Below are 15,758 nucleotides of genomic sequence, written 5' to 3'. Positions count from 1 at the left end.
GAAAGGACCTTGCCATGGAATATTACCTCAAAGCTAACTTCACATTGCATCTGGAGTTTAGTAAGCATTGTACTTTCACTATCCCTTTCTGTCAATTGATTCGTTGAAAACATGATAGTATGCTTTTGACAAGAGCTGCTTAAAGATTGTACTATAGAAACTGTAGCTTTTCTGGCCTGAACAGTGGATTCGCTCTACCTTTAGCTGGAGCACCAGATCCATTCGGTATTTACCAAGAGGGTTTATGTCATTCAGAATCAAAGCAATGATGATATCAATCCCATTAGACTCATGTGTAGCGATACAGGTCTAGAAAACAAAATATTTGTAGAACAGCATTTGATTCACAACAGAATAGCACAGAACTAACAGGATATAAAGCAACATAAAAACCTTAATTTTTAACCTTTAAAAAATAGCTAAGATTTGCCTTTGAGCATTTGACTTATTCTTTTGTATAGGGTCTGGCAATTAATTGATTAGTATTGATCAAATGGCCTTGTATGCAGAACACTGAGAGAGACACTGCATGAAGCATATATCTTTTAAAATATACTGTGTTTATAGAATTTTGGAGACTACTGGTTAAGTTAAATATCCTTTCATTCAATAAACTTTAATATACCAATCAACGGAGGAGTTCTTTAAGGTCAGAATTTTAAGATCTGAATTATCCTCAATAAAACAATTTTCCCATTTATGAAAGACATGTGTCCCTCATACCTGAGATTTGTAGGCAAATTTTACAGTACCGATGAAGCAATTTAAATTGATTGCTACTTAATGCTAAACTGATGACAAGAGATGCTGCTGTCCATGCCAGGCGGAAGCGAAGACAAGTAATATAGAGACTCTCCTGATGTCTGGGGACATGCTGTCAATAATGATGGCCAAAGGAAAAATTTACTGAATTTCTTAAACTTACATGAGGGATCTTCATTGGGGAAAATTTATGAAACATCCTGTGAGATAAACATCCACATTTTGAAGGTTAAGATCAACTGTGCTGGGATTCTGAATTTAATGTTACAGGTCTTAAATCAGGAACTTGTGAGCCAGATTTGTAGGACTATGTGTTAACAATGTAGCACCTTGTCAAGGGGTATGAAAAACTGAAATCCTGGCAAGTTAAATGAGAAAGAACAAAATCAAGACAATTTCGAAATGACTGCTTTTTCAGCATGGGCTTTATTTCTCCCTTCATACAATGGAGTTTTTATTCCTCTGACACAGAGGAAAAGTGTTTTCTACCCATCTCCTACCTTTCCTGAGGTTCTTTTGCTCATTAAAATATTTGCCAAACTTAAAGAGAATCTTTTTGCAGATCATCTCCAGAATTTGCCAGCAATCTTTCCTCCCACACATTTTCAGAGCAATGGGGAAGTATTTGTGAGGTTCATGTTATTTGAAAATTAGCTTTTACTTTTAGAACTTATTTGGTTTTAGTAAATTACTTTCAAAGTTCACTTCCATTCTCTTATGAGACCAAAACTGGGGAACATTCTCACAAGCTTTCCCGGAAACAGCAGAAGAGACAAATGGTATAATTATTTTCTATTATAGATGTACAAGTTTTTATCAACAACAAAACCAAATCTTTGAATTTGTATGCTTTTCCTTAACTTTAAATCAACATCTAGGTTTTCTTGTATCATTGCTCTGGGAGACTGAAATATAACCCAGAAAAATGCAGGGAAAAATCCACAAACTCTTTTGGTATTTCATATGTACAGTACAGAAAGGAAAAATACCTCCATAACAAATTGTTTATGCCAAAATTGTCCTGTTTTTATTTTATACAACTATGCATGTACATATGTGTGCATATGTTCATAAATATGTGTGTGTGTGAATAGACACCATGTGCATGTGTGTGTACATCTCATGTAAATTGCAATTTTTAAAAAAGCAAATTTCTTTTTCACATTTTTCTATGTCAATCATTGTTGTTTTTGCTCTCAATGGCTTCTTTAATATTTATATCCAGAAATGTTTATGACTTGAAAACTCTGTCTTCTGGACTGATCCATGCCTATGATGGTAGCTCCATGATGCCTGAGAGGAGGTGATACAGTCAACTGGCAAACTTTCAGGTGGCATCCCATCCCTTAATTGACCCAAGTGTCCTGCCTTCTACTCCCATAATATGTCCTTGATATCCAAGTAAACAAAATTAGAGGCAAACATTCTGGAAACGAGACTTGAAACTGTGCCCTCCAGAATGTAATATAGTCGGAAGAGCACTCGATTTAGACTCAGAATCAAAAATCCTTAGCTGTAAGAGTGGCTCTACAACTTACTGATTCTGTCACTCTGAAACTCTGGAAAGTCACTTAATCTTTGAGTTAGAGCCTATTCATCAGCAAAGTAGGAATAATGACACCTATTCACAAGTGTATTGTGCATATAAAAGAAACAACATATACTACTCCTTGTAGGGGTGCCAAAAGAGCCAAAGAAAGTTTATTCCACAAAACCCGGAAAGGTTCACTAAAGATGAAAACTGGGTGGTGGTCATGACACATATTTCACTTTTTTCAGTAAGTCGATTTTTATCTTGAACATTTTCATGAGAATTGTTTTTACAATGAAATTATATACACATGCAGCATAGCATTTCCTCGTCTATAATTCAGTCTTTGTATGTTTTATTAGGAAAGTAAAAATGTCTGGCACAGCAAGAAGAAAGATCTTTCAAGTGCACACAAAGATTGGCTCCTTCCCCAACTTAATCCCTTTACTAATTAGTCATGAATACTTCTCGTTACCTGATTTTCATGGCAGGGGCCCTGGCAATACTCAGTCAAGCTCTCCAGGGTCTGGTTGACCAGTGCTACGTTCTTCTCATTGATGTAGAGACCCAACAGGCCCAGGCCACCGGTTGTACTTCCGCAAATGCAGTCCAGAAACTGAAGGGTCTCACAGACAAGGTTGTAATTTGTTTTGTTGTTTTGATTCCTCAAGAAGTTCTGAAGGCAAAAGAAAATAAACCTGAAGGGTTACAAAAATTCACTGTGCTGATTGTTTGTTGTTCTCCCCATATGTGCGCTTTTCTAACTCTTCTTTGTAAGAAAATTATTCGCATTTATTAAAATTGTCCTCCATTTAAGGAGGGAGAAAGGCCCTTAGGCCTTAGGTTTTTCCTCAAGCATCTCTCTATCTATCTATATATATATACACACACACGCACACACACACATACATATATACACACACATATATGTACTATATATAATATATAATATATTGTGCCTTTGTGTGTATATATATATATTTTATATATATATATATTTTTTATATATATATATATCAAGATAGTTCATAATAAACATTTCTCAGTGTCATTATCATCAAACTACACACAGAGGGCAAAAGTAATGAGAAGTGGGAAAAAGAGAAAAAAAACTAGGTAGAAAGAAGTTCATTAGGGAGAGAAGCAAATTTTCAATTATAAATAATCTCATATGAACAGTGCAACTTCATTGTTCATTGATTATAAATGATATAACCATTATGAAGGGCAACTGGAAGTATCTATTAAAATTTTCAGTTAACATACAGCTCCACTTCTAAAAAGCTTTTCTAGATATATGTACACAAGTACACCAACAGGTTCCCTGCATACTGCTTGTTATACAAACACCAGAAACCATATCATAATTATGGTAATGTGACTGGCTTAATAAACAATAGTATATCCAAACATTAGAATACTGTAAAACTATAAAAATTCGGTACTTCAACATGTACCAATAAACATAACCTGGCAATAAGTAATTGACTAATAACAGATATTACTAAATGAAAAATGTAAGTTGAGGAATACCATAAAATATGATTTTTTTTTTTTTTTTTTTTTTCTTGAGAGGGAGTCTCACTCTGTCACCCAGGCTGGAGTGCAGTGGCAAGATCTCGGCTCACTGCAAGCTCCGCCTCCCGGGTTCACATCATTCTCCTGTCTCAGCCTCCGGACTAGCTGGGACTACAGGTGCCCGCCACCACGCCCAGCTAATTTTTTGTATTTTTTTTAGTAGAGACAGGGTTTCACCATGTTAGCCAGGATGGTCTTGATCTTCTGACCTTGTGATCCACCCATCTCGGCCTCCCAAAATGCTGGGATTACAGGCGTGAGCCACCGCGCCTGGCCGGAATACCATAGAATATGATTTTTAAAAAATGTTTACCTGCACAGATCAACATGCTTATGCATGCATAAAAATTTCTAGAGGAAAAAACCTAGACCCTGACAATATTCAGTCAAGTTCTCCAGATTAATCACCTGTTAACAGTGATTTTCTCTGGGGAGTAAACCTAGTAAAAGGGTAAGCTGGGAAGGAAACTTGTTTTATATTTCAATTTAGTATTTATTTCTATTAATTTATTATTTAATGTGTTTATTTGAATTTATATCTACCATTTATTCTTCTTAAGACAATTTTAAAAGTAGTATTTTCTATACTGATCCCACACTCCTATCAGTAAACTGTTCAATCAGATACTATCTAATGTGTTATATACCCTATATGTCTATTTCCTACACTGACAGATGAAATGGGTTAGGATACGCCCATGGGCACTGATCCAGTATTGTCCCTCCAGAAGCAGTGTTTCTGGCCTTGGCCTGCCTGTGTACAAACAATGCAAAAAAGTGGCCAAAAGTCAAAATTCATAGGCACTCCTAAGTTCATCTATCTAACAAAGGAAAATGCAGGAAAGAAGATAGAAGACACTGACTACATTCATTTTTGAATGTATCCACCTTCACTCTAGTTAAAAACATCCTCTTCTATGTTAATTCTGTTTCAAATGAAGACATACAAATATACTCAGTATTCTCACTCGAGAAATATGAATTGGCTTGAAAATAATGAAAGCCCCTTAAGACTCTAAAACCATGAAAGATATAGATGAGACAAATATGATCTCTCTCAACAATATAACCTTACCAGAGAATACTAGGAAGAGGATGCCCACTGAGGCTAAAAATATTTGAGGCTAAAAATATTGATGAGGATGATACTGTGTGAGGCTGATTTTTTTTTTTTTTTTTTTTTTTTTTGTATAAAAGGATTTTCTTCTTCCTTTTCTTCACTGATACCAAAGTTTCTTCCCATTTCAGAAGAGGACAATTGCTTTTATTGATTATCTTTCCAAAACTCTCTCCAAAACTACTTGTTGGTTTTATTGGAATTTAATTACTTACAAACATAGGTTGTATTCTCAGCTTTCACACAAAACAGAACAAATACCTGTAATTCCCGGTTGTGATTCTCACACAGTAACTGAAGAAATCTCAGTATTGGCTGCATGATGGCAATTGCAGGACTCATTGTTACTTCCTCTGCAGATTTTTCCTCAGTGTTTCCTGCTTCTGGTCCTGTGCACATAATGTCTATTTCTGGATCCATTTCTCTTCTGTATACACAATATGCTTTGGATGTTGCTGAAGAAGCTTCTGTTAATTGCCCTTTCATTCCCTCTTTTAAATGTAGTGTTGAATCTCTTACTGAAAACAAAGCAGTACTTTTATATTTCTGAGCCAATTTGCTTTCGCTAATTTTTAGAAAAGAAGAAAAACAACCAGGTACCCAAATTCTCTAACAACTGAATTACAAATAATCTGAAAAAAGGTGCAACAATTTCCAAAAAGGATTTGAGATAGCACTTAAAAGTTAAATTTGCAGTGGGTCATAAAAAAGATCTCAATGCTTAGCAAATTTTAAAAGGACTCATGTCTTTCTGATATATATAATATATATATTCATATATATAAACATATATATATGAGTTTCATGTTCAAGAAGGTAGGAAAATGTGACAAACTTCAAAATGTTAGTGTCTTTATGATTTGTATTTAATACATGGATGATTTTGTCATTCTAATACCAAGAATCTTTCATTGGAGTTTGGTGTGGTAATTTCTGTTTTTAAAGTTTTATTTTCATGGTCACTTAAAAGATTTGGGGCAGTTATTCTTTACCATGCATGCAACAGTGAAAGCAAACATTTTTCATGTCGTTGGTTGCTTTGTACTGATTATGTCTCATTTAAGTCTAGTCCTGCAGAGCTGTTTTAGGGTCAACCCATGACCAAAATTCTTTATGGATGATCAGAGCCACAGTGGGGATAATTAAACCAAGAGAAGAGAGATGACAAATGTTAATGAGATTTAAACACTATTCCCCTCTTTTCTCTCACTCTGTTCTCCCAAATACTCAAATGCTTCTTTACCTCTCATTCGTGGACCAGATGTCATCAATTCATTGTCATCGTCCCTTTTTTTGCTACCTAAATCTATGGTATTAACTGTCACTGTTGATCTTATTTCTTTCTGAGCAGCCTTCATTCGATCATAGAGAACTTTAAAGAATTTTTCTGACTTTTTTTGTTCATGCAACTGCTGGTAGAAAGAATACTGCAAGAAAACATATTTTAAGACATCAATACCCAAGGGGAGACAAATAGTGTTTTTATGCTTGAAATAAACATAAGCATTATAGGTAAAAGCACATACTTAATGCACTACCCATTATTATTTCATAAATTGACAGCCTTTGCCAGTTTCTTGTACTATTTAATGTGTACTAATAATAGTTGGTATTTACTTAGCATTTTCCACTAAACTCCAACATATTTTCATATGCTGTTTAATTTATCCTTACTGGTTATATATTTTTAAAAATGTACAGGGACATTATAAGAAGTTGTACGGAAAGAATTATTTGATTTTTATATTATTATAAAGTCATGCATTGATTCAACATGAATGTATTGAGTGCCTACTATGTGTCAAGCTCTCTGTTAATAGGGATAGAACAAAAATGGAAACCAACCACAATCCTTGCTCTCATGAGTTTGTAATCTAAAGTGGAAAATAGCCATCAACCCAATGATCACCCTGTATAAACATGAGTTTACGGAAAGTTACAAAGGACTATTTTTCTCTTTATCTAAATTACAGTACATTTTAGAAATTTAGAAAGTGTTACCACGGTAGCCTGACTCATGGGATCTCACTGATAAACAGGTACCAACTTCTTTTGGTTCCTCATTAGCTACATTGTTTTGCATGGGGTCTCAGACAAATCCACCTTAAAATAAATTTAGTCAATAATGATGCAGAAGTGGTTCAGAAACAAAAGTATGATAAAATGTATCTTTGTAAGATGTGGAAATATTCAGCCCTGGGAAGATTTACCCAATTCTTGTCTGCTCAATGCCTTATGGAAGTGTCCAGGAGAAGCAGTAGGAGGTAGGAAAGATAACACATTCCAGGGAAGATAGAATTTGAAGTGGGTGGGGAAATTATAACTTCCTACTACCAAGATTATGAGATAGACACAAGACAAGATAAATATCATTTGTAAATTAATAAAGATAGTAACTCCCTAACTGTAGTGAATAAAAGAGTTATATAAGCTCGAGGAGAGATAGTATGAAGAAAACATAAGAAAAAATAATTTCCAGATCAAGCAGAACTGGTCCTATTCCAATATAAGAACATTTAAATAGCCAAATTTGGGGAGTTTGCCTCCAGGATATGCTTTCCTTTAGGAATTCCTAGAACCATGACCCACAGGTCTTGGGATCTATAATCGAGACTCTAATGACATCAGGTCTTGAAATGGTTGCCTACCCTGCAATTTTCTCTATGCGCAATGTATATACACAGAATGTCTTATGAAGCCTTAGATGTCAGCCGCACACCTACAAGGGTAAGTTCCTACACAGAAGGCGAGCAACCCTCAAGAAATAAGGCCAAAAAGTCACGGTAACCATAGCAACCACAGTAAAGCAGTCAAGCTGGTTTTGTTAATTCAAACAATGCAGCATCCACAGACCTCTACAATCCCATGAATTAAGCAGATGATAAAGTTCGAATCTTTTCAATATAATGGGGTTAGAAGGTGGAAGTAGTTTCCAATATATTAATGAGGAGTTATGAGAACTTTGTGGCTCTATTAAAACAAAGTTTCATAATTTATGTAGTTCTTACGTATACATCACTTCACAGACACTTTCAATTCACCAGTGTGATGAATAGAGTGTTCTGAGTTCCATTTTACAGATTCATAAAATGAGGTTTAGTAAAGATGAGTGACTTGCCCAATATTATGTAACTAGTAAGGGGTAGAGCTAGGATTTAAATCTAGATTTTCTGACTCTAAATCACTAAATGTATAAAACAACCTCTTACGATCAAAACATTAGATTATTTACACAGATAACACCTTTTAAGAACCAGGTATCTACAATGCTTAACAACACGATTTTAAAAAGGAAAAGTAGATTCCATATATATTTATATAATCTCAATAAGGAGCATAAGGATTCCTCTCACTAAAGATATGATTTTTGCTTAGGAAACTACCTCCATTAGCTGCACAGAGTGTAAGAGGAAAGAAACTCCAAGTGTTTTGGAACTAACGGGGATGGATAAACAGATATGTGTGACAGGGGAGTGGAAGACGCAGAAAAGGGAAGGGAAGTGAGAATGGAGAAAGACAAGAGCATGATGCAGGGAGAATCCTCAAGTGAAATATCCTAGGGGTGAGGACGGAGATGATTATTCCTAGAAAATAGATGCTTCTTGCATCTAAGAGCACAGATCTGGAGCCAGACTGCATGGATTTGAAACCTGGCTCTATCTCTAACTAGCGACGTAAGCTTGGGTCTATCTCAGTTTCTTCTTCAGTAAAATAGGATAACACACCAGTTACCTCGCAGGTTGTTTGAATATTAGCCAAGGTAAAACATACAAATCACAAAGAACAGTGCCTCATATTTAGTAGGTATGATTTTTCTTATTGCTATCATTAGGTTCCATGTGAAACTGTAATATAAGTACCTCCTGTATCCTCCCCTTCAGTTGATCTTTAATAAAGTATAGAACATACATACGTTGACTTAATGTAGCTAGAAAGGAAGAAATTAAGGAAGGGGCTGCAATTCTCAGCATGACAGAAGCAGGGGTGTTAAGAATCTATGTGCTGAGAAAGCAAGACTGTTTCTGGCTAAGGAGACAGTGAGAATGTAAAACCCCCGGGGAACTGGCAAGTATATTGGGGAGGAGTGTGCTTTAGACTGCTATAGGGCAAGGAATAAGATTTGAGCTAATCTCAACTAGACCTCTTAGAGCCAGGAAAACATAGTTGCCATCTGGGTTATACAATGTGAGACATCCGAGTAGAGGAAGGCTGGTACCTATTGTCATAATCTATCTTAAAAGAAGATTTTCATATATAAAAGTAATTTAACGCTGTTTCATCAACAAGTATTTGTTGAATGGCTGTAAAGTATTGTAGACATAAAGAATAGGATATGATCCCCTATATTGAAGAAGTTGAAATTCAACTGGAGAGGCAGGGTATAATACAAATTACAACTAAACAAAGTAGCACGTGCAAAATGCCAAGTGGGTATTAAAGAAACAAGTGCATAGGAGCTGAGACAAGGGAATGGATACCAAATGCCCCAGACGAGCTAGGAACGACTTTATGAAGAAGAAAGAATTTGATTAGGACCATTCATTCACAGATCCATTCCCTCCTGCACACTGACTGAACCCCAAGACGTCCAGACACAAGGGGTACCAAGATGAATAAAATGTAGTTGCAACCTTGAAGGACTTATAATTTACTAGATGGCACCTGATACACACATGAAGAGGCACAAAAAAGTGGCAGAAATGGCCGGGCCCGGTGGCTCACGCCTGTAATCCCAGCACTTTTGGAGGCCAAGGCAGGTGGATCACCTGAGGTCAGGAGTTGGAGACCAGCCTGGCCAACAGGATGAAACCCCACCTCTACTAAAAATACAAAAAATTAGCCGGGCATGGTGGTGGGTTCCTGTAATCCCAGCTACTCAGGAGGCTGAGGTAGGAGAATCGCTTGAACCGGGGAGGCGGAAGTTGAAGTGAGCCGAGATTGCACCATTGCACTCCAGCCTGGGCAACAAGGGTGAAACTCCAAAAACAAACAAACAAACAAAAAAAAGTGGCAGAAATGTCATTAAAGACGTTCACAGGTTATAACAGGGGCACACAGTAAGCAGTAATCAATTCTACCCAGTGAGATACAGAGCCTGAAAAGGCTTCTAGGAGAAATGTATTGAGTTGAATCCTCAAAGAGGAGAAAGCAGCATGAGAAATAACACAGCGCATTTGAGGAATGACAAAGAGCCAAGTGCAGCTGACGCATAAGAGGAAGGATGCAGGAGGCAAGAGGGTGGAAGAACAAGGGAAAGTTGGAAAATTTGAAGAGAACAGGAAGGATCTTATGGACTATAGCAGGGAGTTTGTCTTTATAGGGCAGGTGACAGATTTTAAGCAGAAGAATAGCATGTTTTTGGAAAGGCATCTTTGAAGGCAACATGAAGAATGATTTGGAGAAGGTCAAAACTGGAAGCAGGGACACCTCTTATAAGACTATTTGTGACTGTCCAGGAAAAGACAAGGAGGATCTGTAGTGAGAGCTGGAAAAGCAGGGATTGAAAATAATAGAGTATGGATATGAGGGATATTAAGGGGGTAGAATCACAGAAGTTGGTCATCAGTGGGATGTTAAGGAAGACAGTAAGTGAGGGTGGAGAAGTTAAGTTCAAGGCTGACTATCATTTTCTGATCAGACAACTGGGTAGATGGAGTGCCAGTCATTGAGAGAGATAATGGCAAAAGGAGCAGTGGGTGTATGGAGAACAACAGCAGATTCCATGTGAGATTTGTTGAGCTTAAGGCATTTGTGCACATCCCACTAAATATTCTGGAAGACAGCTGGATACAGAGTCTAGAACGTCAGTGAGTTCAGAAGCATCCAAACACAGTAAACGTTAAAGGTGTGGAAATGAATGAGGTCAGACTGGAGAACAAACAGAGTGAGAAGGGAGAGTGCAAAGAGACTTGGGAGATGTCAGGATTCAAGAGTTAAGCAGAGGAAGAAAAACCTTTGCAGAAGGCTAAGAAGAAATGGTAGGAGGTAGAAGACAAGCTGGAGAGGGTAGTGTCCCAAGACCCAGGCAGAAAAGCTTTCAAGAAGAAAGAAAAAGTCACTAGTGGCAAATGCCACAGAAAATCATGTAAAGAAGGACTGAAAAATATTTTGGTTGTGAAGAGATCTTGGGGGAACAACTTGCCAGGAATTTATAAGTAGAAGGTGCAGTTTCCAATGGGAGCTGGCTTATTCCGCAGCAATATGAGGATACAAGTAAGCAAAAATAAGTGCAAAGGATGAAGGATGATCCCATCTGGTGACCCTTAGTGGCCTAGAAACAGAAATCTAGAAAAGACTGTAATTCTAAGGATTTCTTCTAGAGATGCCCCCTACCAAAAAAAAAACAAAAAACAAAAAAAACTGTCACTTCTGTCCACTGAAAAGTCTCTATCTAATGTTATGTGGTTGCCTGGACACTTCCTCTAGAAAGTCCCAGTTGACAGAACTTCCTGGTTTAAGTCTGAATAGTATTTTGTCATGTTCATAAACCACACTTTTAAAAATCATTCATCCATTGATAAGTAAAATAGTGGAAGCTAAAAATGCTGAAGTCATAGAAGTAGACAGTGGAACATTGGTCATAGAGTCCAGTTTCAGTTAAACAGGAGGAGTAAGTTTCGGTGTTCTACTGCAAAGCAAGGCAATGATACTTAATAACAATAATATGTTATATATTTCCAAATAGCTGAAAGAATTTTAAATGCTCTCACTACAAGTAAATGATAAATATTTGAGGTGATGGATATGCTAATTATCCTCATTTGATCATTACACAACATATATATATATCTCTCTCTCAAAGCATCAGGTACAGCATTTATGTACCCCATAAATATACACAATGATTATTTATCAATTAAAAATAAAATACAATTTTTAAAAAGCCCCAACTGAACACCTGGTTCAGATAAGATAACTTCCAAGAAAACTCACTCAACTTCCTCCATCACCTCCTTCCTCAACTTCCTGCAGAGGAAATCTATGCTGCAGCTACAGCATCATGAGAATTTTAAACACTTTCTTTTCTCAACTAAGTACTATAGATGTAGCGTTGTTTTGTCACCATGCCACTTGCTGCTCTTGAGGCCTTTATTCCTAAAGCCACTGTGATTGGATGTGTTAGATGGTAATGTTCCTATCATTCAATGTATTTGACGGTTAAATGAAGCACAATATCCAAGTTTCAAATTAGACATGGCTTCTGCTGGCCATGAGTCGAGAAAATGGCTTTTGGAATTTCTAATTACATACTTAGTTGTAAGTAGGTAGTTTTCTTTACTGACCAAGGCAAACCTAGAAAGAGCAGGCTACCAAGCAGCAAAACAGACAGTTAGATGGGAGGAATAAATTCCTGTGTTCTAATCCTCAGTAGGGTGGCCATAATTAACAATTTATTGTATATTTTCAAATAGCTAGAAAAGTGAATTTTGAGTGTTCCCAACACAAAAAAAATGATAAACGTTTGAGGTGAAGGATGTGCTAATTACCTTGATTGGATAATTACATATTATATACATGTATCAAAATATCACACTGTACCCAATAAATATGTACAATTATTACTATTTAACCATAATGATAAAAAAAAAAGACTGGAGGAAAATGTCTGTCATCTGGGAACACTCCCCAGCTCTCCAGCTCATACAACATGTTTTGCCTTTGGGTGTAGTCAAGCCTACGGGCTACTTGGCAGAAGTTTCAAAAGAAAATATGTGCCTTCTGGAAATAGTGGCCTAATCTCCTGTGTGCAGGTAAGCATATTGCTCACTGTTGTGGAATTCCTGGAATAATGTCAGAAGGAAGTTTCAGAGGAATGTTCTGCTTCACTGAATAAATTGTGAAGCTCTGTAGTTTCTACAGCAAACAAATAAATTTAAGAAAAGTGTGATACATGGATTTTTTTTATAGTAATAAGAGCCAAAAGAAACACATTACTTTTCCTTGGTTTCTGTGACAAGTAAACAAGAAATACCAATAATAAATGTAATCCCCATGATTGATGAACAAGTACCTGTGTTTGTGTATTTCCTCCTTCGAGCAAGGCAATGCCGAGGAAAATGCCTTCTGAAAAAATTCTGTCATTTTTGGTGTTCACTATGACATCGATGACAAGTTCTGATGCACCTTCTTTATCCAGCAGACACTGAATATCTGACATTGATATCCCCATCTTATCTGAATCTTGTCCAGAAAAGCTTCCTGTGATTAGGAAAAATAAATAAATAAATCTTAATTGTAGACACTATTAACGTGTAAGGTTTTCAAATTCTTAAATTTTATTATTTTAATAAAAATATTAATCATTGAGATTTTTCCCTACAAAGTTAAATATAATAGAAGCTTGAGGCTGGGCATGGTGGCTCACACCTGTAATCCCAGCACTTTGGGAAGCTAAGGCGGGCAGATCACTTGAGGTCAGGAGTCCAAGACCAGCCTGGCCAACAGAGTGAAAGTCCAATTCTACTAAAAATACAAAAATTATCCGGGTGTGGTGGCACATGATTGCAATCATAGCTACTTGGGAGGCTGAGGCAGGAGAATCGCTTGAACCTGGGAGGCGGAGGTTGCAGTGAGCCAAGATTGCGCCACTGCACTCTGGCCTGGGTGACAGAGCGAGGCTCTGTCTCGGAAAAAAGAAAAAAAAAAGAAACCAAACAAACAAACAAAAACGCTTGAGTTTAAAAAATCAAAGTTTGTAAAAACAGAACTCTTTATTAAATGTTTGACACATGTGATTAAATGTTTTGCTTAAAAATAGAAAAAGAAAACTAGCTTATTTTGTCCTTAATTTCTACTTAAGAGATTATAACTTATTTTTCCAAAGTCAAAAAGCAAAATTAATTCTGATGTTCAAATCTGTTGTTTTATGAACCCCAAATTGTATGAAAGTTTTTAATAGTGATTTTTAAATGACTCTTTTATATCTCTGCCATTTCAGTAAAATACGAGAGTAACAATGACATGGAGATGTATCAAGAGAATCCTAAAACGAGAAAACAAATGACAGGACTTACCTCCCACCTGTGCAGTTTTGGAGTAGGCTCCTGATAGGTGTCCATTCATGCCAATACTATAATCACCTTTAAAGTATCGATTCAGAAGTATCTTTCTTAATGTGTTACCCTAATAAGAAGGATAACAAAGAGTTATTGTTTCCTTTTCTAATAAAAGTGAAAAATGCCAGTATGTTACATGCTTTAAAAGCATTTTGTGAATGATGTTGAGTCACGGAAAAATTAACTTTATATCAGATAATATTTTCTGAGGCAAAAATTTACAAATGCATCCCAATAAAATAATAATTTTGCTTCTCATAATAAATAAAGAGGATGGGAGAAGCTTTTTGGAGGTGATGAACAGGTTTATGGCAGATATTATGCTGGTGGTTTCATAGTGTATGCTTATCTCCAAACTCATCAAGTTGAAGACATTAAATATGTATAGCTTTTTGTATGCCAATTAATCATAACTCAATAAACAGTTTTAAATATAATTTTATTCTGTCAAAAATAAAAAAAGAAGAGTGTGCTCAATAGAATGTACTAGAAAAATCACAAACGCTATAAATTTAAGATTGCTTCAAAAGCTGTAGTTCCCAGAGTTGGGGAGTATCAGTCACCTAAAGAAGACTCAGAATAATAAACACCCTAAGAATTGGAAAGCAAAGGGCTTAGGTAGAGGAATTTAGTCAAAAGAGCAAGAAAAGAGTTGGGAACAGAGCAGGTACTCAAAAAATTAACCTTGATAAAACAGACTGAATTATATTTAAACTCCAAAATGCTTTACTCAGAAGACTGTGGGCAAAAGACAGTGTATTCCTTTACAAATTACATAATCCAAAACTTCCTAAGTCTTTAATTTTGTACTCATTACAGGACATTTTTACAATAATACATTTTGTAATATAATTGCTTGCATGTACATAAGAAACACAGATAACTCCAAATCTTCTCTTTTATTGGTGATTATTATTTTAATAAAAGGAGTGATTTAAAAGCATTATTTAAGGAATACTTGTTTAATCTATTTATATTAACACAACTTCAGAGGTGTTATTCCCACCTTGCAGGTAAGGTAAGGAAACTGTGGCCCAAGAGCTTAGGTAATTGGCTGCAGATCATGCAGCTAACAGGTGATTGAGCAACACCTGACTCAACTCTTGGCTACAAAATCCAGCCATTTCTTCATGTCATGCTGCATCCAACATTCATGCTGTGACACGTAGCTCTCATTGCCCCTTCACTTTCTCATATTTTGGTTATTCTTTCTCAAGTTCTTTAGGTATTATCCTAGTTCTTTTGTTGTGCTCCTCTTCTGTTTGGCAATTTCATCTTATCCTTAGTTACACAATCACTTCTGCTGGTCTGCCTGCCAAATGTGTTTCCTCCAGCCTGGACCTTGCTTTCCTAAGCTTCTCATTCTGTTTCCATTTAGATTTCCTTACCTGTGTCTTGAGGTTCCACTGGAAGCTCAAACTCAATTTTTCAGAACAGAATATTCCTTCTCTTTCAAATGTTTTCCCCTTAATTTTAATTTCTTTTAAGAAGATCACACCCATTCTCGTCATTTAAGCTCCAAATTTAAGGAATCACCTACTACCCACCCCCACCCCAACTTGACAATGATTTGAAATGTCAAATGACATGAAATCCTGCCCGTTCTACCTTTTCAGTTGTAGCTTCCAATAGTGCCTTCTTAAATTATATTTTAACCAAATTCAACCATGTGATCATTTCTCTCTCTCTCTCTTTTTTTTTTTTTTTTTTTTTT

General features: G+C 36.2%; 1 protein-coding gene across 1 annotated transcript in view; it reads right to left on the bottom strand.

Moving 5' to 3' along the window:
* Positions 1 to 15,758, bottom strand: part of ITPR2 (inositol 1,4,5-trisphosphate receptor, type 2) — a 455,230-nt gene that overhangs the window by 144,533 nt on the left and 294,939 nt on the right. The window contains exons 38-43 of the mRNA XM_012002420.1: positions 14,003 to 14,111; positions 13,000 to 13,187; positions 6,232 to 6,415; positions 5,250 to 5,506; positions 2,769 to 2,969; positions 199 to 309 (exon numbers count right to left, since the gene is read on the bottom strand). Of these exons, the coding sequence (XP_011857810.1) occupies positions 199 to 309; positions 2,769 to 2,969; positions 5,250 to 5,506; positions 6,232 to 6,415; positions 13,000 to 13,187; positions 14,003 to 14,111 (1,050 nt within the window). The remainder of the gene's footprint in view (positions 1 to 198; positions 310 to 2,768; positions 2,970 to 5,249; positions 5,507 to 6,231; positions 6,416 to 12,999; positions 13,188 to 14,002; positions 14,112 to 15,758) is intronic.

This window comes from Mandrillus leucophaeus, unplaced genomic scaffold (assembly GCF_000951045.1).
Source record: "Mandrillus leucophaeus isolate KB7577 unplaced genomic scaffold, Mleu.le_1.0 Scaffold686, whole genome shotgun sequence".
Taxonomy (NCBI): domain Eukaryota; kingdom Metazoa; phylum Chordata; class Mammalia; order Primates; family Cercopithecidae; genus Mandrillus; species Mandrillus leucophaeus.
This window is presented reverse-complemented; position numbering and strand designations above follow the sequence as displayed.